This window comes from Monodelphis domestica, chromosome 2 (assembly GCF_027887165.1).
Source record: "Monodelphis domestica isolate mMonDom1 chromosome 2, mMonDom1.pri, whole genome shotgun sequence".
NCBI classification, from domain to species: Eukaryota; Metazoa; Chordata; class Mammalia; order Didelphimorphia; family Didelphidae; genus Monodelphis; species Monodelphis domestica.
In genome coordinates, this window is record NC_077228.1 from 478,472,916 (window position 1) to 478,496,023 (window position 23,108).

Sequence of the window (23,108 nt, forward strand, 5' to 3'; positions counted from 1 at the left end):
AATTGTAGGAATTACTACAAACAAGCTCCTGAAAAGCCCCATCAGTAAAGCAATTTCTTCTGACATGCATGTTCTTAATAATTAACTCCGGAACTTTCTTCAATACTGGTTTTGAGAAATAATACCTGGGGACTTTGGTGACTTCTTTCTGCAATGGCTTACTGTATGCGCGCGCACACACACACACACACACACACACACACACACACACACACACTCACACACACACACACACAGCTTGTGGAATCTCACTGGGCAGGGGAAGGATAGGAAACACTCACAGTTCCTGACAAGGATGTCTTTAAAATCGATGGTGTAGGAGACCCATTTCCGGGATAAGAAAGATTCTGTGAAACCCCAAATGCTGATATTCATGGATTTAGCTCCTGGCTCTGATGCCAGGCCAGTAAAATAAATGGGTTCCTTGGAAAATGTGTATATGTTCCAGCACTGTCCTTCATCCGTGGAAAACCTAAACACACATTGGTTGAGAGTTACAACAGAGGTTCTGAAAGTTAACAGCAGAATCCAGCACAGACGGGGAATATCAAGGAGCCACCCGGGGCTGGCGGGTCCAAAACTAGAGGAAGAAGCTCAGATTGGGCAGAGGTTTGCTTGTCTGCCAACTTCACTTTTTTTGTTAATGGGACAGGAACAGAGTGCATTCAGTCATTCACCTACAAATAGGGATAGAATGCAGGTCTAGAAAAATTCACTTAATTGAAAAGAAGGGTGAGAGCTAGTGGTCACGGCCTAAGGACAAGATAGGCTCCAAAAACAAATATAAAGTATTCTAGCATAACTTGGCACTGGGAAAATTTATTTTCAATCTGGATTGTCTGAATGGTTTGAAAACATTTTGAGGAAGAGGGGTAAGGAAAATAGGTAAAAACTCTTTGGGAAATGGCAGGAGAAAGAAAGAAGACAAGCAATGCTTGAATTCAGAGTAGATATACCAGCAACACCTTCAGGTCTCTTCCCTGATGTCCTAGAGGGTCTGAAGTCCTATCACTGAGTTACTGCGCACTGCCCTTTGCCCTCCCACGTCCCCAGACGGAAGACCATATCTGCCCTGCATGGTGACCATGTGAGTGGAGTTGAGCTCATGCATACTTAATCACATTGATAGGACGGCCGCTGTGCTCAATGGCCACGATAAGGCCCCCCGAATCCAGGATGGTGTAATAGTGAGGTCCTTCTAGCATCTTTGTCCAGGAGTAGCCCCCATCATCGGTAATGTAAACGTCTGGACTCATCACTGAGATGGCGTCTCCCACGCTACCTACAAATACAACCCGCCCCTTCTCATTAGCATGTCCTGGCAAGGAAGAGAGAGCAGAATTCTGAATGAATTAAGTCTGATTTCTTCTCAAAAAGAACAAAAGGTTCTTAAAGAGACAGGTCTGGGTAGAAAAGTATAGGACCTCTCTGGCCAGGTTCTCTACAAACTTTTTCTATGAAATATTATGCCAGAAATTCCACTGAATATAGTAAAAAATCATTCTGAAGTGCTGTATTTCACAAGGAAATGCAAAGAAAGAAAATGTAGCCTAGAAGCCTATCTGGTCCAGTGCTCATAGCTGCCTCCTTACCATGAGCGATGACTATGCCAACAGCATTAGGTTCTGAGAGGGGCGCCATTGGAACATTCAGCTTCTGGGAAATACTGTAGGAGGCATGGATGTGAAGGCTGCACTGTAAACAGAAATCCAGAAGAATAGGTTTAAATTGAGATCACATGGCTATCTCCTATCAACAGCTTTTAAAATAAAATTTTGAATTAAATTTTACCTTCAGTAAAACATCCCTGACTCAGTAGCATATCATTTACTGTCTTATAATTGAACCAACAGGATTATTACCCCTCAACTACTTTCTTTCTCTGATGAATAACTGCAAGTGCTTTAAAGTTCATTCTTCAGAGTTCCTATTCTCTACCAGTTAAGGTATTTTCACCTCTAAATTCTCCATCTAAAGTTGAGGAGTTTAATTAATTAGATATTAAAGATAATTATTTTAAGAGTCTTCTGCTAGCTTCTGTATGGATGAGATCAGCCTGTGATACACCACGGGAGCAAATAAATTCTTTAACAAACCTCCTCTTTATTTTTAGCTGTTGAGTCACACTTGCTGTTTTCAGGTTTCCTCAGGAGCTTCCACCTTCCTCCTTGGTCAAAAGTAATCATGGATTGGATAGAACTATCTGATAGAGGAAAGAGACATTCAGTATGAAGAGCCAAACACATTCAAATACATGTGTTCATTTTACAGATCTCCTTCTAGAAAAAGAATTCTGTTTTTTTTTTTTTGAGGTCTTAGATCTCCTGGAGTGCCCTAAACCTGGATTCCAACAAATCTTTATTAACCAGTTAAATAGTAAGTGAACACAATTTCCTTTTAGTTGCTGCCACTATTCAATACTACAGAATTATAAGTTTCCAAAGGAAATCAATTGGAATAGTGGGGAAATCCCCAAAGACCTTAAATTGAACCCCACCCCACCCCACCTTTAACACCTAAATGAACACAGTTTTTAACCATGCTTGTTTTAGAGGTGAAGCCATCCAGAAGAATCATTATAACCTTCATTCAAACAGATTTGTGGCACTTGATTGGCTCCAAAGATTTCCTGGGACGTCACTATTTTCCAATTTATAAATTAAACAAACTTCCATGTCTTTTTCCAATTGCTCCATGTCCTCTCTATTAAAGCTCTCCTGCTTTTTACTATCATCAGTCAATTGAAAAGCACTTAATAAGTTCCTACTATGTGCTAGGCACTGGGGTTACAAAGACAGAAATGAAGATCTTTGTTTTTATTCTACCAGAGAAGACATCATGAATGCCTTATAGACATATACAAAATATAGACGGTAATTTGTTTTTGAAGGAGGAAGGCAGCTTGGAAAGGCTGTATATAGAAAGGAAACAAGGGATTCTAAGAGGGAGAAATGAGGAGACTGTGAGCTGGAGTCATGGGAAAGAGCCGGTATAATAGTACAGTGAGCCAGAAGGACATATGGGGGAGAGCACAGAGTTCAAGAAGAGGTATAATGCAGATTAAGGTTGGAAAAGTAAGTGGGGGAAAGAATGTGAAGAGCTTTAAAGGGGCTAAAAGGATTTTAAATCTGATCCTCATAGGGAGTCCTTGTACTTTACTGAGTGCCACTGTTAGAACTGCACTTGAGTAAAACCATGGTTGTGAGTGGCTGTAGAAAGTGAATGGGAGTTGGAAGAGACTTGAGAGGAGATCCATTAGGAAGCTATTTATGATACTTTTAAGAGAGATGACAGCAGTGACCTTGTGAGTAGAAATGACTAATTATTTCTCTTAATCCCTCCATACCAACTTCTTCCTAATTTCCCTTTCAGTTTATTATGGGCGCCTCCACTCTTTTCTGCCACCCAGGCCTCTCAGTCATTCCTCCTGTTTTTAATCCCCTTTATATTTAATTAGTTGTCACATCTTTTTTATTCTACTCTCACATCTGTTCCCACTTCACTCAGATGGTCACTGCCTTAAGGGCAGCAAAAAGTGACCTTTATTGCTGCCTTCTGTTTTAACATCACTGTTATTCACAATCTATTTCTCTCCTCTCTTCTAGTGACAAAGAATAAAATAGGGGAAAAAAGATCAGCAAAACTTAACAGATCAGCTGAGTCTGGCAGCACATCAGATGTTCTACACTCATAGTCTTCCCTATTGGCAAAGAATCAAGGGAGGTGCATGTCAGTGATCTTTCTAAGGCATAGGTTTGACTATGTCAGTTCCCAATTCAAAAAGCTCCAATGGGTTATGGTCTCTAGGATAACCTACAAACTCCTATTCATGGCATTTCACAAGCTGGCCTCAGTATACCTTTCCAGGCTTATTTCAAATTACTCCTTTTCATGTACCCCACCTTCTAGCCAAACCAGCTAACCTGGAACTCTTCAAACACATCAAGGGATTTCTGTGAAGCCAGTTCCCATTCACCTCCATTTATGAGAATCCTCTGGAACACACCTCAGGAGCTTTTCATAATCTCCTAGTGGCCATTGCCATTCATCAAAATTCATATTTTATATTTTCTTGTATGTGCACATGTTGTTTCTTCCAATACAATTTTAAGCTCCTTAAAGGCAAAGCCCATTTTATTTTTGTCTTTGTACCCTGAGTGTTGACCAGTGTGCTAGGCAAATACCAAGTGCCTAATAACTTTTGATTGACTCTATTCCCTAATTTTTAGTTTTATAATATACAAATTTGTAAATTGAAGGAATATTAGTTTGTTTTTTTAAAATCCATACCTTCCTTCTTAGAATCAACACTGTGTATTGGTTCTAAGGCAGACAAGCAGTAAGGGCTAGGCAATGGGGGTTAAGTGACTTGTCTAGGGTCACACTCAGAAGTATGAGGCCATATTTGAACCCAGGACCTTCCATCTCTAGGCCTGGCTCTTAATTCACTGAGCCACTTAGTTGCTCTGGGCCATAAGATTTAAAATAAACCAACATCTAAGGAGTTACTGAATCTTATGGTAATGTGCTGCCTTGTATAAGAATCCCTTGGGATACTGCTATTGTCTCCCCTCCATCCTGAGGTCATCTTCAAAGACATGATGAAGTTAGGTTGGTTCAGTCTGAGGGCCAAGAGCTGTGTTGGTGGACCAATGGCACGCATGCCAGAGAGGCTGCTCCCTTCCACCTCTCCACCATGCCTGAGTACATTTTTCATATCTCTCACCCCTCTGTTCAGCAGCCCAATGAGAGTGCTTCCTCCCTCCCCTGTCTGGGGTAAGGCAGGGGACTCATATGCAGTGTCAGGGTTGCAGTTTGGGCACTCGGGCTCTAAAAGTTTCATCATCACTGACCTAGAAGGTCCCAATGTGAAAACCACAGCCAAACCTTTGGTCAGCTCTCTATCTATTTACCACCTACCTAAGCCTCTCCTTCACAACCCACTTCAAACAGAGGGTGTGGTGACTGGAGAGGAAAGGCTTATAAGTCTGAATTAAGGACATGACCACCATTTATCATATCTTTTTAATTATTATATTGGGGGTTCAAGAACAAGGCATAGAAAGCCTTGGCTTTTAATTAACACAGAAAGGTGCCAAGTAGATAACCCACCTTCAGAGAGGACACTGGTCATGTAAACCCCTCGAAGAGAAGTCACATTAGTGAAGTCTGTGTCCCCTCCTGTTGTAGTATAAAGATGTCGCTCCAGTGATTTTGAATAAACAATACCTCGATCATCTGAGGTATAGATTGTGCCAAATCCAGTATCTGAAGCAAAGAGAAACAACTCTTAGAAGGAAATTAACAGAGAAAACATATCATTGCCTGCAAACATTAGAGGATCCATCCTTCTCATTTGGTGTAGAAGCAGAACAGTGACAATGAAAACTTAATGCTCACAAAATTTTGACACATGCCCTTTTATCAGGTACCATGTGAAAAACCTCTGCAAAAACAAACACACATATTTTGGTACTGTAGAGCACCAGGCTTGGGAAGCTTCATTACCATCTCTAAACTTTTGTGTTCCCCAAGAAATGTACATACCCCAAGTACATTATAGTGTCATATTGGGTGATCTTTAAAAGAGAAGCTGGCATGTTTCTCTGATATGATATCACTAGGAAAGAACAATCGATACCTGAGGATCTGAGAGGCAGCATGGAGAGGGATGTGGACAGCAGGTCCTCAGAATTCAGACAAAAAGGCTCAAGCCCCATTTCTGACACACAAAGGCAAATGACTTAACTCGCTAACTTGTCCAGGCAATTCTCTAAGCCTAAATTTTACAAAGAAGTTCCTAAGACCAATGAAATCCCAGGTCCATATACACTGTTTCTCTTGTCCCCCAAAGAACTTATAAAAAACTTTGGCTTTGAACAGAAATAACCATATACTGAAGAGAAGCATGCAATTAAAATGAACTCACCCCCAGGTTCATCAACATGCATGAACACCATATCATCATTAGCTGCTAAAATAGAATAGAACTGTTCTTGTCCCACAGAAGGGAGCTGGGCCATACTCCAGGTCTCTCCTTCATCTACAGACACATGAATCCTTCTTGTAGCACCCTGCAAAAAAGAGAAACATTTGTTCTTGATCCCCACCCAGGTGTGTGTGTGTGTGTGCGTGTGTATGTGTGTGGACACACATACCTATATATGTACACGCATTCATTTGGATGAACAATGAATGGCCTAAAGGAGAACATCAGCAGTCTTCTAGAAAGATGTCAAGTGGAACTATAGGTAATACTGTAATCCACACCACCATGGGGTTCATGTTTGGGAGAAGAAAACTTGGGGGTTTTGGTAAACTGCAGCTCCATATCCACAGTGTGACCGGCAGACAGAAATGCTCCTGTGCAGAAGGTGGCAGGTATCTTACTCTGGTCCGAGCACATCTGGAGCCCTGTGCTCAGTCTGGGGGGCCACATTTTAGGAAGGTTTTTGACAAGCTGGAGAGGATCCAGAACAGGATGCCCAGGAGAACGATGAAGGGTCCAAGGACTATGAGGGTGAAACCCAATCAAACAATACTAATCCCCCACTTACGGCTAGCAAGCAGCTCACTCCCTCTTCCTCTAATACCTGTGATCTGGAGCCCACACCCAAGGTCACATGGATGTCTCTCACTTCTACGCCCTGCCTTTTCACTCCCATTCATCTCAGCCTTGCCCCAATGGTGCCCCCTCTCTACTCTGCCTTCTCCTTCATGATGGCCTTTCTAGTTCCCATTCTATTGTGAACATTCTTCCTTTGTCTTAGACCACGTCTTCTCATACTACTTCCACCTTCAGGGGGTCGGGTTTCTATGAATACAAGAGAACGAGGCATCTGGTTCCCGTTTCCAGTGCCAGGTATATTTTCTCTGAATTCCAACATCTTGGCCCAGAAGGAGCAGACACATGCTGAGCTCCTCATGACACTGCCTTCATCCTCAGCAAGCTTCCCTTTACTGCGATGCCCACGATGTGCCCTTCTACACACCCTGTTGAGATCTTCACTACAAGAATGCCCCAGCCCCTAGGGATGCTCCCCCTCCTTTCCCAGGCCCAGCCCCTCGGGCAGTCTTCCTCTCTTCCTCAAATCCTTTCATGCTTGGGAATTTCATCATACATGCTGATGTCCCTTCAGTACTCAGTGCAGCTTCCTCATCCTCACTGGCCTGCATCAATCCAACTCTTATTGTATGTAACCTGTGAATGCTTTGCCTGGGAAACTCTGAAATTCCTCCTGACTGGGCTGCCCTCTTCTGCCCCATGACGCTCAGGCTTCACTTCTCCTATACACTGTCCACACTACCACCTTCAGCTACTCTCTGTCTCAGTGTTCTGACCTGAGTTTTTCCCTTTGCAGTCTTTATTCCCAAAAGGCAGTAAGACCAAAGAGACACATGTGTTGTCTTCTACACCCCCACCAAGTCCCTTGTCTCTTGCCCTACATTTGCTCATTCTATACCAAATCCTAAATTTCCTTCACCATGTAATTTATTGATTCCTACTCTGTTAGGAATTAGCCCCTAATACCTACTCAGTTGACCCCTAGAAGAAGTCACAGTCATGATGACTCTGGATTCCCTACCAATTTGTTACCTAAATTCAACAGGGCCCTCAGTGCTGTTTGGCAAGCAAATTTACCCATGATTGACTATAATACTCCTTAAAGTGGCTTTTCCAAAACTCTCATTTTATCAAAAGCCTTCTACACAGTTCTACCTTCCCTCTCTCTCAACAAAGACAGTAATTAAAAAACCTAACTGTAAATTACCTTAAAGAAAGACCAAACTTTATTTTTTCTTTGGATGTCTCATCAGGGGGTCTGTTTACAAAAAACGATGACCTTCCTTTCCCCACTTTCTCATTGGAAAAAAACAATGAAATAAAAATGGGATGTCTCCATTTTGAGAAACTTGAATTTGAGATTTAGAACTCAGTTAGCAGGGAAGCTACAAGTTCAGAAAAGCTGCCTAACTATAGAAGTTAACAGAAATTAAAAGCAAAAGTAGGAATACTCTTAAGTTTAAGAGAAAGGTGCCAAGGAAGTCATTAATACCTGTGTTCCAATAAAGATCTTAGAGTAGACATTTGTTCATTTGTTCACTTATACAACAAATATTAATTATTTATGAGGTACAAGTGGGACAGGAAATGAGAATAAGTCCTAAGACAGATGAATAGTTTAAGGTTAATTTAATTAGTTTAATTAAATCAAATAAGTTAACATATGGAAAGCATTTTGAAAACCTTAAAGTGCTATCTATATAAATGGTGGCTATTATTAGCTAACAAATAATAGCAAGTTTAGGGATAAGATTAGTAATTTATATTCAGCGGTTGAATTATTTTTAACCTTTCTCCAAATTTTATTCTGGTTTGAAAACAGAATCTAGAGATCAAAATATATGTCGTTATGTGTAACAAAATAATTTTATTTTTGTAGGCAACAAACTGAATGGATACATTATATGTCTGCTATTTTTAGCTATCTACATTTGAAGAATATTGGCCTTATACTTTGTAAAACAACATCGCAACTGACTTGGTAGCAGTTTATCTAAAATGCAAGTATAGGGTCTGGGAAGAATTAAACCCTAAAAGGCTTTTCTTTTGACTCAACTTTTTAAATGATCTTGGATGTAAATGGAACAAGGAAGTCTCAACCTTAAACAGAAAGTTTTCTAGATCACGTCTGCAATATGGCAAAGCTCAAGAATAGGTGGGAGCAGGGGGGTGTTAAAGACCTACTTTATCAGCCATCACTGAAGCAAAGAGGAATCGTCCTCCCAAGCCAAAAGAATAGATTTTTACTCCAATGGTCTTGATGCTTTTGCCAAAGTCAGAGGTTCTTCTTAATTCCAATACTCCAAGGTCAGCTTCTTAAAGAAAACAAAATGTGAATTAACATTCTTGCATGAGGACACGTTTAAATGATTTTGAATTCTTAAAGGAAACAATTTGTAGTACAAAATAACTGCTACTGGGCTGCTCCAAGCTGTAGACATAGCTACAAAACTCCTAGCCGGGATAGCTATTAATTGGTCAAGTGACCATACTGAGGTAATATCTCACCAGATGGGAAGGACATTTCATATGTGCTTATTTTTATTCACAAATGTTTTATATTTGTCATATAAAAGTGTCTTGTACACACTAATGTACTGTTGGTGGAGTTGTTGACTAGGTGTCAAATAGTCCAACCTTTCTGAAAAACAATTTGGAACTGTACTAAAGAATTCTTTAAACTATACAAACTATTTGTCTCAGCAATACCACTAACTAGGCCTGGCCCTCAAGAAAATCAAATATAGAAAAATCACACATATAAAAAAAATTTATAGCAGTACTTGTAGTAAGTAGCAAAGGACTCAAAGGAAAGCAAATGGCTATCTATTAGGGAAAGGTTGAATAAACTGTAGTATATCAATGTAATGGAATAATACTATAACCAGATAAAATGAAGTGAGCAGCTAGGTGGCATAGTGAATAGAGTACTAAGACTAGAGTCAGGAAGACCTAAGTTCAAATCTGGCTTCAGACACTTAGTAGCTATGTGATCCTGGGCAAGTCACTTCACCGTTTGCCTCAGTTTCTCATCTATAAAATGAGCTAGAGAAGTAAATGGCAAATTATTCCAGTGTTTTTGCCAAAAAAAATCCCATCTGGGGATCACAAAGAGTTGGATATGACTGAAAAACAACAAAAGAAACGAAGAATAGTTAAGAACTAGGAAAAACTTGGGATAACTTGTATGAAGTGATGTAGAATCAGAACTATTTACATGATAACTATAATAATGACCACAAAGAAAGACTTCAGAATTTGGATTAAGGCCATGTTCCAAAATGACTTGAGGACTGATGGCAAAGTGTGGACAGAGGCATACTTCTCAGATGGGACCAGTGTGTTACTTTGCTTTGCTAGGCTTTACTTATTTGCTACTACGGAGGGAGGTGGTTTAAAGGGGAAGATGCCTTTGGGAAATGATCTGATATAAAAAGGGGAAAAGTACTTAAAAACAAAAAAGTACCCTGTCCTTTAGTGATAACCACAAAATCTGGCTTCTGTTTATGAAACCAGACAAATATGAAGAAAAATGTAGATCAAAATCACTCTGAAGTTTTACCTCCCAAACCCAGCCAACTGGCAAAGGTGACAAAAGGGGGAACTGTCAGAGATGGAGTGTCTGGGGAAAGAGGGGCAGGCCAGCTTGTGGCTGGTGAAGCTGAGCATTAGCCTGACCACTGAAAAGTGACTACAAAGGCTGTTTTCTCACCCTTGGATCCCCTGGCTAGTCACATGTTCTAAGGAGCTCAGCAAAAGAATAGAAACTTCACTTCCACCAGCTTAACAAGTCATGGTAGGTACATACATGCATGTAATGAAGTCTTCCTAACCTTAAAAACAGTGCCTCTGAAGAGTCATCATGGGGAGCCAGAAGTGACTTTACATTTAGTAAGGAAAATCAACAGAACTAAGAACTAAACAGATAATGGCTGCAACAATACATATGAAAAGAACACCAATAAGTAATGATAGTGACATATCAAAGCGAAATGGCCCTAACAATGAGAAAATGGGTCTCTTTCCCTTCTTTACAGAGAAAGGAGACTAGAGGTGTGAAATGTCATCTATAATACCAAACTCAGTAGATGGGGACAGCTAGTTTTGCTTAAATTGACTTTTCTTTTCTTTAAAAAAATTTTTTTTTGTTACAAGGAGAGGACAAAAGGAACATATCTGGAAATGAAGAATTTATAAACAAAATCAATAAAATATTAAAAAAAAGAAAACTATATGTTATTATAAAACTATAAAAATATTCTTTTATATAATTCAATTTTTCTTATTAATAAATATAGAAGATAGGGCAGCTAAGTGAATTGCCTAGCTATGTGATGCTGGGCAAGTCACTTAATCTCCAATGCCTAGCCCAGTGATGGTGAACCTTTTAGAGACTGAGTGCCCAAACTGCAAACTGCATGGAGAGGGGGAGGGGAGCAGCACTTCCTTGCATCCCTCTGGCTTTCTAGTAACAAACTTTGGCGAATGCTGTGCTGGGGTAACAGTGGGTCATGCCCATGGAGAGGACTGTGAATGCCCCCTCTGGCACATGTGCTATAGGTTTGCCAACACAGGCCTAGCCTTCACTACTCTTCTTTTTTTGGAACCAATACTTAACATTAATTCTTCTAAAATGGAAGGTAAGGATTAAATAAGTATAGAAAATATTAAACATCTGATTTAAATGTTTCCAAAAACAACAACAAATTATCTAGTCTATGTGTTATTATAAAATGTGTTTTGACTATCCCATAAAATTTGGTTTAAGACTTTCTAATATATGAAGCAGAAATTTCACCTCAATTTATTTGTGATACAATTCTTGTCTGTAACATGGGAAACCTGGGTTTACTTCCTTGCCCATACAACTTTCTTTTTGGTGCCCAGCACCAAATGCAAATGCATGTTTATTAAACAGATTCAGGGTTTCTTCCAAGTTTTGTTCTCCTATAGTCCAAATGGTTCCTATTGGGCAACAGCATCACAGAGATAAGCTAGTCCAATTTCATTATTTAACTGATGAGGAAACTAAGGTCCAGGTAAGTTAAATGATTTAGTCAAGGTTACACAACTAGGTAGTGAAAGTCTGGCTGAGAACTTAGGTCTCCTGAGTTAAGCACTTGACAGCATGCAGTCTTTTCTGATCCTTTTTTCCAGAGATGAAATATACTTACTGCAGGAGCCATTCACATAGGTAGTGAAGAAGATGGTGTTTTGTGATCCCCTAAAACAAGGCAAAGACAGAAAAATATTGCAGTTCAAAATTTCTGCCCACTTTGTCTTACTGCAATTAAATTTTGTTTATTTTATAAACAAGTTGAGTTTAATAGGTCCTATCTCTCAAAACTACCTCCTTAACTGTTTCATCCCAGCCTTCTCACCAATGTGACCTTGAACAAGTCACTTAACATTTTAGGTCTTTAATCTCCTCATCTGTAAAATGGGGGAGTTTGGACATACTTTAAAGGATCCTTCAACTCTAAAATAAAAAATAAAACATGAAGTCAAGAAGACTTGAGCCCTTGGGCTGGAATTCTGCCTTATATTAGTTGTGTGATCCAGTTTCCTTAACTGTAAGATAGGGCTTGAACTTGAAGATCTCTTCCAACTCTGAATCAAGGATCCTATGATGCACACATCTTCCTGATACATTCAAAAACTAATCATTCATGAACAATCATAAAATGGTCCTAACTTATCTATCCAATTAAATAATAGATGTAAAGAATTTCCTGAATCTTAAAAAGTATCTGTGATTTTATTAATTTGGGGGGTTCCTTTCATCAAAGCAATTCCAAGACAGTAGATAAATCCTTGGGAGATGCCTGAGGCCCATATATATTAAGTAACTTGTTCAGTGATTCACAACTAACATGCAGGAGGGATATGATGTGAACTCCAAGCCTAGTACCCACTATACATACCGGAATGCCTCTATTTTTGAACCTTAAAGATATTAATAGAGTGAAGATATTATTCACCTTTATCTCTTACTCTTCTCCCTCAGGAAACCTCTTTTCTTGTCAAATTTAAGCAATTCACTTTAGCTGGCATCCCTTTTTTGTTTATTCAGTTCCCTTCTCTATAAATGGCCTCTCCTAAGCATCAAAATCTTATTTACCCCTCAGTTCAACTCTATCTGTTCCACAAATGCTTCCTTGATCATCTGATGGAACATAAGAGCAAGACTGTTTCATTTTCACTCTGTATTTCCAGAGCCTAGCAGCTTCTTTCCATATTCTTGTATGTTCCCTCCCCAACAATACTAAGTTGAACATGCTCTCAGATGTAGGTGACACTCTTTTGTATCCCTGTCATGTCCATATAGACTCATGACCATATATAGGCCTCAAAAAAGACATATTAAATATTTAATCTTAAACAAATGGGTCTGTGAGGGGCCCAGATCCATGATCAAGTGATTCTTCTTTTGCAAAGGTGAGTGTCACAGGACATAAATGCTCAAGATTCATAATGCTGAACATGAGTCCAATGTATCTAATCAGAAAGGTGAAAATTTAAAGGAATCTAGAAGTTAGACAGTGCTGAAATACTTTTGAATTTTTAAGTAGGGTAGTCTGCATGGGGAGCTAATGAGATATCTAGAGGAAATATCATGCAAGGTCATGCTTGTTTAAATTTAAAAATCACATCTATCAAAATATCAGGATGCAAAATGTATCCCCAAAATATTCAGGGACCACTACAAACCAACATTCATCATATGATAATTATGAGCAGTGAGATCTGTCTTTTTAAAGTATTCCAGTGAAACAAAGACTTCTGCCATGGGTACACACTGACAACCCTACTTCAACAAAAGCTAATCCATGTAAAAGGATGAACAAACATTTTCAGTAGTGGAACCCTGAATAAGGCCTAATTAATGAATCACTGAAAATTGCAATTTAATGTTCAAAGGGGCTGTTTTTTTCTGTGTTTAAATCTTTTGCTGCAAGATTTTGTAGAGTAGGTACAAATAGGTAGCACAGTGGATAGAATACCAGGACTGAAATTGGAAAGACCTGGGTTCAAATTTGAGCTTCAGAGACTACTTAGCTGCCCAATCGTTACTGTTTTTCTGTATTAGAATTTATATTTAGAAGGTAAGGGTTCAGAGAAAAAATTATTAGAATTGCTCATTATAACATGTAGTGCTAATGTGATTTCAATGTGATTGGCTTTGGCCAATTACTCGGAGTATTAGTTCATATGTGTAAGACTGAAATTCAGCTGTCCACTTAGAGACTATCAAAAGAAAAAAATAGTGTTAGAGCTGAATCTGTCTGCTTAGGTATAAAAGCTATAAAATATCTATCAGATAAAACTAATTAGTAAGCACTAATGAGGGAAGCTAGGTGGCACAGTAGATAGAGCACTGTGCTTAGAATCAGGAATATCTGAGTTCAAGACCAATCTCAAGACACTTAATAGCTGTGTGATACTGGGCAAGTCACTTAACACTATTTGCCTCACCTTTCTTCATCTGTAAAATGAGTTGGAGAAGGAAATGGCAAACCATTCCAGGATCTTTGTCAAGAAGATCCCAAATAGGATCATGAGGAGTTAGGTATGACTGAAATAACTGAACAATAAATATTAACAGAAAGTAGATGTTATGAAAAGGAACAGACAAGAAACTGAGGGAAAAAACACTTTGTGACAATTATAGCTGATAAAAATCTGACATCTCAACTCTAGAGAACCAAGAATACAATTCCGCAAGTGCAACATCTAGTCTCCAAAGGAAAAAATGATCAAAGGGAAAATTTTGAAGATGGAAATGTTTAAAAACACTAAAAATATGGTCAAACTCCATAGTAATCATATAAGTGTTAAATTAAAACAGCTTTAAGATCCCATCTTGTATTCCTAAATTGGCAAAATAACAAAAAATTTTTGAGAGCAGGTTCAGGGAAATAGGTGTTCTACTACATTCTCAGTAGGGCTCTAAATTGATGCGGGATTTATGACATAAGCAATTTGGTCAGAGTGACCAAAAGTACAAAACCTGACCAATAAGATTATCATATTATTATCATATCATGTTTTAAAAGGGAAAAATGCCTAACTGTATATTCATGGCAACTTTATTTGGAAAATAAAAATGGGAAACAGAGTAGTCTAAGCACTGGGGCATGTGGCACATCAATGTTAATGAAATACTTTAAGGTGTAAAGGATCTAGAATTTTGGTGGTGTGGATACTATCCCCATTGACAAAGACTGCAATCTTTCCTAACTCAATAGGTGGTGTTTGATAGTTGTCAATTTCAAGTACTACAAAGTTGTAAAAAATGATAAATATAAAATAGATTTTAAAAATTAGAAAAGACATAAAATTATACAAAGATAGAATGATAAAATATATATTTACTATGACTTTTCAAAGACAGTAAAACAATTTTATGAATGTGCAAATAGAAGAGAAATTGAAAAACAAAACAGCAAACCAGTAGTGGTTTGTTCAAAATTTCTGTTAAATACATTTTCTATTTTCATCAAAATGTTGAGTTTGCATTTTGTGGTTATATTCCATATTCTATTTATTTGTATTTGTTGCTTAGACTAGGCTTATAATAATTTAACCACAAAAGCACAATGAAAAAGGAGCAAGCAGCTATCATCAGTGGCATTTAAACAAGTTTGGGATACTGAACTCTGTGATTTTAAAGATTAGGAATGAGCAAAGAGTGTCAGAGAGTCATCCAAATACATCCTATACATCTGATTTATCTTGAAGGGATCATCTAGAATGTGTGCACACTAATTCTTATTTGGCATCATGAAGGAATCTAATGATCTATTAAGTGTATTTTCCAGATAAATGAAGTTCATACCAAAGTCTTTTATGTTTATGTTTAATTGAAATCTTACAAGACAAGGATATGTATTAATATACATATCCTTGTCTTCTAAAATAGACAGAAAATATCTTCTATTGGCAAGTGCAATTCTTGTATCATGTTTCGGTTTCTGAGTTGTACAGAGCTATATTTTTTTAGTTCAGTTGCTTTTTTCTGTCTCAAGATATTTAACAGTTATTGCATTTTCCTATTGTCAGTATACTTGCCCATTGTTTTCTAACCTTTTGTGGGCTGGAAAATCTGATAACTAAATTTAGAAGAATTGAATATAAACAGTTTTAGCAAGGTCCTGAAGGGTTCTCCTGCCAGAGAATCATAAAGTTGAAAAAAAAGGCTAGACTCTAATACAAACTCATTTGATAGATGAGAAACTTGAGGCCTAAAGAGAGATTAAATGAGGTAAGATTCAAAGAATTGAAAGAGATCCTAGATGTCTAGTCCAATACTTTAAACTCAATTCAATTTTCCCTTACTTTACAGATGAGGAAACTGAGTCTCCCAAATAAAAAGTCATTTGCTCATGGTTCCATAGTATGTGAGTGGCAGAACTGGAATTAGAATCCAGATCTCCTGAATCCCAGTTGGATGATTAAAAATTTGATCAGTTATGAGTAATGAAAGATAGTTTAGTGTCTAGGGGATGGGCAGCATCTGCAAAGATTAGGTTTAATAGGAAATTACCTTTGAAAATCTCTTTAATTGTAATGAAAGCACAGTATAGTATTTTCACATATTTATAGCTAGAAAGAGTCCAGTCTCTTGAAAAGGCAGTTTATATATCAGAAGCCAGCTTTATGTGAGGTAGCTGTTAATTTATTTTTCACAATCCCCAGTTAAGTGGCACAGATAGGAAGCAAGATTTCTACTTGAATAGAACAGGTAAAGAAAAGCCTGGCAGGAACACTGATGAATATAGAAAAGATGCTCTTAAAGGGGCTTTTTCACCTACATTGATCCCATGACCACCTAACTTTCTGCTTCCTATTTCATCACAAAGTAAGAGAGAGCTGACAAAGTCAAAGGGTATGATATAGCAGGCTCCTCCACTGACCAGGGATCTTAAGAAGGTTGACCAAGGTTGTCTATCTTACTAGTTTTACTAGTCCAAGTAGAATGAATGGACCATAAGTAGGTGTGGTGAAGAAGAGGCTCCAACCTCACCCTCATTGGTTGGAGGAACACCGTCACAGAGGCTAACCACACAGAGAAGACTTAGACTTTACAATCACAGACTCAGTGAGGGGAATAGATTATTCTTTGCTATATGAGTCAAAAAAAAAATCCAGTGGCTCTAACCAGACTATAAGTTCCATCCAAAGGATGGAGTAAGGTTATATGACATTTCTGTTATCTTACACACACAGACACACACACAGAGTCCTGTGTCAGGAAAAACAAACAGAAATCATCCTCAGTCAGTTACTCACCACTTGGCCAAACATACTGCTTTGTGGATTTCTTCCCATTTTCCCCCAAAGTTCCTCGACACCCACAGGCCATTCTGAAAGATGACAAATGACTGTTACCCCAATCCAAGGTCTACCCTGGGGTAGCTAGCTGAATGCATGACCACTGGCCTGGAGCTAACAGGACACTTGAGCTGTTTGGTTTCTCTGTCCCTCTCAAGGTCTGAACCACCAATCCCAGATTGAATGTCTTCAGTGCCTTCAGCTTCTCTTTTTTTCCCTGCCCTCCTTTCCTCTATTCCCAGTTCATTAACTGGGGTGAGTTTCTGTGGACTATTTGTATTTGAAATATTCTCTCACTGCAGGATTCACCAAGCATTTATTAAGCACCTGTTGTGTACAAGCTACTGTGTTATACACTGAGACTATAAACACAAAAATGAGACTTTCTACCTTCAAGGAATTTTTATCTTACTTGGGTGGGTGAATGAGGAGAGAATAGAATAGAAAAGCAATTATGAAGCACCATGCGCCAAGTGCCATGTTAAGTAATGGGGACACTTACAAATAGACCAGTCCCTGCTCACAGGGAGCTTCTAATAAAGGGAGATAATACATATCTAGAGGAGGCTTCACCTGCAGGGCAAATAGAAAGGCCCAATTAGTCCACAGGGTTGCACAGCAGGGAGGATGACAAAGCCCACAAGTCTGTAGGGTGCAAGACCCTAAGGTCAGATGACAAACATAATAGACTTAGTATAGAGTACTGAGGAGGGAGTAAGAACTATTAATTTGGGGTAAATAGGAGGTGAAAATCAGGGAAGGACTGACACTAGAGTAGTTAACACCAGGCTCAGCCTTGAAGGAAAACAAGGATTTTGAGGCTTGAAGAAAACGTAGTAGAGGCATGAGAGACAAACATCTAGGGAGGTAACAGTTAAAAGTGCCAAGCTTAGAGAATGTGTCCAAGGTCTAGGAGCAGAATGTGGGGTGTGTGAAGGGGAGTAGTAGGAATGAACTAAAACTAGGAATGCAAGTGGGAGACAGGTTTGGGGATCCTGATGTGCCATGCTAAGGAGTTTGTATTTTATATTTCCAACTAAGGAAAACTGTAGGGTTTTGAGCTGGGCAGTGGGTGATGGGTTCAGGCCTGGGCCACAGGAAAATGATTCTGGCAGATGTGGTGAATCAATCAGAGAGGAGTGATGACAAGAAGGGAGATCAATGAGGAAGTTGTCACAGTAGGAAGGAGATAAGAAGCAAGGAAAGTCTGAGCTAGAGTAGTTGTAGAGAAAGGGACAAAGATAGGAAAGATGCAGAATCCACAAGATCTGGCAACTGATTAGATAAGGAGATAGTGGAGAGGAAAGAGTCAAGAATGACTCAGAGGCATTTACCTGGTTTTGGATAGGCTGGATATTAGGGAAGAAAAAAATGAATTTTGTTTTGGATGTGTCAGCTTTGAGATACTTGCCCCAGGTGGATGTGTCCAGCATGCAGCGGGGAATTTGCAACTTGAGTTGAGGGAAGATCTTAAAGAGTGTGCTAAATAGATTTAGGAGTCATTAACACAGAGATAACTGAACTCATAGAAACTAATGAGATCTCCTAGAGAGAATGGCAAACAAAGCTGAAGGAAGTCATGCAACTGGGCCAACTGAGTCCTCAACCAATTCTTTTTTCAAGCCGCCTTCGGCTCCTCTGCTGCTGGGAGAAGAGAGGCCCCTCGTGCCCATTCTCTTCTTTTGTGGTCTCTGTTTCTGATGAAGAAGTGATCTTTCTCCTTGCCAGCCTTTCCACATATGTACCTTTGATCTCCTCACCTTTATACAGCCCACAATCACTTCTCTTCTCTTTCTAATCTTTAATCTCTTCCTTGATATTGGCTCCCTCCCTCTCTGCTACCTATAACATGCCCAAGCCTCCCCCATACCTGGAAAAGTTAGTTAGAACTTCTTGCTCCTGCTCTCTTTTGGTCTCCTCTTCCTCCTCCTCCTCCTCACACAATTGTTCCTTCTTGGTCTCATGTGCTGGACCATCCCACCCTTGTTCTGCATGTTCCCAAGGCTTTATCCTGGGTTCTTATACTCTCAGTGACTTTACTGGCTTGAATGGAGTCTTGGGTTCAACTCTAGGATCTCAGGAGCTCAACTCTCTATCACTAATTGACTATTAAACATTTTGACCTTGATGTCAACATGGCACAGAGTTGCCAAAGTGATTTTTTTTTTAAAAGCACACATCCAGCCATCTCACTCTCTTGATCAATAAATTCCAGTAGCTCTCCATTATCTCTATGATCAAATACAAACTTTGAATTTAAAGTCCTTCACAACCGGCCCCAACCTACCTTTCCAACTTTATTATCCATTATTGCCTCCCAAGTGCTTTATGCTGTAGCCCAAGTGACCTCCTTGCCACTCTTCACACATAATACTCATCTCTTGTCTTTCAGCCTTTGCCCTAGCTACATCCCATGTCTGACATAGGCTTCCTGCTTTAGATCTGCCTCTCGGAAATCCCTGATTTTCTTGAGCACTCAGTGCAAGTGCCACTTTTTAAATCAGGAGGTTTTAATTTGGAGGAAGTAAACTTATTAAAAAATTTTGATATCTAAATAAAATTGATTTCCTATATAATTCTATATAGTCTATTTTATGTGTTTAAAAAAATTATACTGAGAGTGGGTCCATAGGCTTCACCAGAATGCATGAGGAGGCCACAGCACAAACAAGGTAAAGAACCTCTGTTCCAGATGAAGTTTTTTCTGATTCCCTCCAGCTGCTGGTACCTTCCCTCTCATATATTACCTTGCATTTTCTTTGCATATACTTGTATGTACATGTTGTCTCCTCCAACAGAAAATAAACTCCTAGAAGGCAAGACTATCTCATTTCTCTCTTTTTATCTCCAAAGGTGGCATACATAAAACCTGGCAGATAATAGGTACTTAATAAATGCTTGATTGAATGAAAGAAATTTCTTTCTTAATAAAACAGTTCTTTACTAACATAAGAATTTGACAGCAAATGTCATATTTACTTGTAGAAATTTTTTTAAAAGCTGTTCTGTTATGACATACTCTAAAACAGAGTTTAAGAGACATTTTTCTCTTCTTTTCTGGATAAGAGGAAATGTTAGCAGTAACTGTGTCCTTCATAAGAAAGAAAGGTAGAACTACCTATTTCAGACCCCCAGGTGTCAGTGGTGGGAAGTTCAGCATGAAAGCAATTCTTGGATACAGAAAATTCTTTTTAGTTTATCTAGATTAAGACCATGAGCATGTCAGACTTGGCTGGACTTACTTCTGAGCTGACAACCAAAAGGTAATCAGAATTCTGGGGGTTATAGGTCATCTGAGTCAGAGGGTGAAAAGGCAGATCTGTCTGAATAAAATTCTTTGCAAAATCAGATGACCTAAAAATTCTTCCTCCATGACTTCCTCCAGACACGTCCCCTGTCAAAATCACCTGGATGAGAAGATGAATCATTAGAGCAGGATAAAATGTGCTGACAACAGAAAAACCTCCAGCAGAGTTTAGCTAATAAGAACAATCTAAGTTCACAAGCATCAGAAACATCTTGAAGAATGCTATATAGCAACAGGTTAAAACAAATATGCTTGTTTCTTTATGTTCTTAAAATATAATGTGAATGGCATTCATTACAAACTTGAAACTATCTAGTACTACTTGGATGATTTCTAAGCATTCCATACAAGTGAACTAAGTTATATAAATCTTCAGTTTTACAATGTATTCTCACTACAAGTTCACGTGGTGACACCAACTTATTGTCAAAACTGCCTTGTAATAAAAGTCTTTTGGTACTTCAATAATTAAACTCAGTTGGATGGAATTTCATCCAAGGCAGTGCCTTCTTTATTCTGAAACCAACTACAAAGAGAATAGTATTATAGTGAGGTTCAACTGTATTCATATAGAATTAAACACACCATAAAACCAGACATTTTACTCTTCGTATAAAAATTTACAGTTGTATTAATGGATTTCTACAATAACTAAGTTTGCCATCCCAGGCAGAGTTTATAAGGTACACACTTTAATATTAGAGAGCAAAGACTCTAACCTTCCCAGAGTTTTCAGGTCCAATAGCCATTCCAAATTCTGTCCGAATGAAAGTGTTATTGATGAGATTCGTGATATCCTTAAAGTTCTTTCCATAATCCTCACTGAATGAAAAGGAAAAAGTTGGAGAGAAAACGAAATCATTTAGAATACAGCACCTCAAATGATGAATATATGTAACTTGAATTGTAAGAAAGTTTCTTTTCCCCACAAAGTAGAAGTCTTTTCAAAGGCTTTTATAATTCTAGAATACAGAAAGAATACAACTAGAAAAATTTTTCATTTCACCTTGGAAATACTTGAAAATGTTAAGATATCAAGTATAGAAAAGAAAAATCTAGTGAGTGACCATATACAAATCACCTAACCCTGCTAAGCCTCCAGTGTAAAATAGGAAGGCAACTACTTGTTCAGAATGTTATGATGAAAGCAATTTGAAAACCCAGAAAAGCAACAGTAAAGGTAATTATTTTTACTAATACCACTACCACCTCAGTTCATGTCTTGCTACAGAATACTGAATCACGAATTTTCACAGAACTTCAGCTTCCAGTAGGAAGTTTAGGCTTTAACCAATGGACAACTAATCAGTAACTAAGTAGTCTTCAATGACTTAATAGTATAACCCTAGGCCCAAAGATAAATATTCCATGAATATCACTGTAAGCAAAGAATTATAAAATAGTGCTACAGGACCTTAAAAATATAGTTAAATCCCCCAATTTTAAAAATCAAGAAACTATGAAACAGAAAGTTGAGTCATTTGTTCAAGATCTAATTTCTAACTAAATGGAAAACTTTGAATATAGAACTTGATTTATGTGAAATCTTTTATTATAATCAGAGGTGCTACTCTCCCTAGGGAAGAACTATGAAAATGTTGAATTGAATGGGAGAAAAAATAAGTGTTTGTGAATTTATGTAGTTGATTTCTGACTTAAGCCACCATTCAACATCACTTATTAAGTGTGCCTGACACAGGCCTGAAGAGAAAGCCTCTTTAGTTGGATTAAGGCCAGGCTTTAGAATCTCAAAGACCTGGCCTCTGCTGTGTGTTGTTTGGGTGACAGTGGTCCCATCATTTAACCTTTTGGCATTAACAATTCTGAGACTGTAAGTTACAGATGGGCTGCTGTTCTGCTTCAAAGAGAACAAGTTCCTACTGTAGCTCACTATACTGATGAAATCACAGATGTAGACCCCACTGGAAAGAAAAAGAGCTAACCCCAGAAGATACAAAGACAAATATTGAACCATCCCTACCATCAAAGAGCTTATCTTCTCATGGGTGGAAACTACCAGTCTACAAATGCACAGGATAGGGGATTATCTATACTTTCCCCCCTTTCCTTTGGAGTAGATGGAAATCTGAAATTATCTTTATGATGTATTGACAAAAAGACAAGATAAAAGGAGGTTGGAGAGGGAATAGGTCTCACTAACAGATCCCTATCTTACTCCTCGAGGGCTTTTAATAGCAGGCATAAGAAGAAGCAGAGATCCAGGGGTTAGTTTTTATGGGTTAAACAGCTTCTGGGTATTGTATAATGCAATCATTAACAGCCTTATGGCTTTACAATGGCAGTATTTAAACTGGTTTAAAAACTGTCCTTTATGCCACACCTTAGAAAACTCATTGAAATGTACTTTCAGTCAGCCTGTTTCTTAAGAACTTGCCACAAAGATATACCTGACCTTCAGAAAGGCAAAGAACAAAACAAAAAGTCTTGGCACTTGAAACAGTTAACTGGAAAATAATGGATGAGGTGGGAAGCCTGAAGCGTTGAATTTGGAATCTGAGAACCTGTGTTCAAATTCTGTCTCAGCTCCTCACTCTACCTGTATGATCTTGGACAAGTGACATGATTTTTTTAGGTTTCAATTTCTCATATGAGTGTTTGAACTAAAAAACCTGCAAGGTCCCTTCTAGCTTATGATACAATTATTATTCAAAATGACCTTGGTAAAATAACAATGTATCTGTAAAACAACTTCAATTCAATGGAACAATGTATACTAAAAAAATAATTTATGTGAAATCAGGAATAGAGATGGGAAAGACTTGGGTCAACTGAAATTCAAGCAGCAAATGAAGGGTATTTGCTTTTCTTATTGTTGCTTTTTTTTTTGCTTCTTTTGTTTTTTAAAGCACCCAAAGTGATGGAGAGCACAAGAAGAAAAAA

The 23,108-nt window shown here is 38.4% G+C and overlaps 1 protein-coding gene across 4 annotated transcripts in view; it reads right to left on the minus strand.

The window, feature by feature from the left end:
• The window catches only part of SORT1 (sortilin 1), a 72,731-nt gene that overhangs the window by 12,671 nt on the left and 36,952 nt on the right, over nucleotides 1–23,108 (minus strand). For 2 of the 4 annotated variants that reach the window (XM_056819174.1, XM_056819172.1), the window contains exons 4-14: nucleotides 20,927–21,029; nucleotides 20,143–20,307; nucleotides 16,859–16,932; nucleotides 11,740–11,789; nucleotides 8,750–8,877; nucleotides 5,930–6,074; nucleotides 5,113–5,268; nucleotides 2,097–2,203; nucleotides 1,593–1,695; nucleotides 1,114–1,282; nucleotides 282–472 (exon numbers count right to left, since the gene is read on the minus strand). In XM_056819174.1, the coding sequence (XP_056675152.1) occupies nucleotides 282–472; nucleotides 1,114–1,282; nucleotides 1,593–1,695; nucleotides 2,097–2,203; nucleotides 5,113–5,268; nucleotides 5,930–6,074; nucleotides 8,750–8,877; nucleotides 11,740–11,789; nucleotides 16,859–16,932; nucleotides 20,143–20,307; nucleotides 20,927–21,029 (1,391 nt within the window). Of the gene's footprint in view, nucleotides 1–281; nucleotides 473–1,113; nucleotides 1,283–1,592; nucleotides 1,696–2,096; nucleotides 2,204–5,112; nucleotides 5,269–5,929; nucleotides 6,075–8,749; nucleotides 8,881–11,739; nucleotides 11,790–16,858; nucleotides 16,933–20,142; nucleotides 20,308–20,926; nucleotides 21,030–23,108 lie in introns of all 4 variants that reach the window. The other 2 variants (XM_056819173.1, XM_003340465.3) reach the window with 1 other exon arrangement.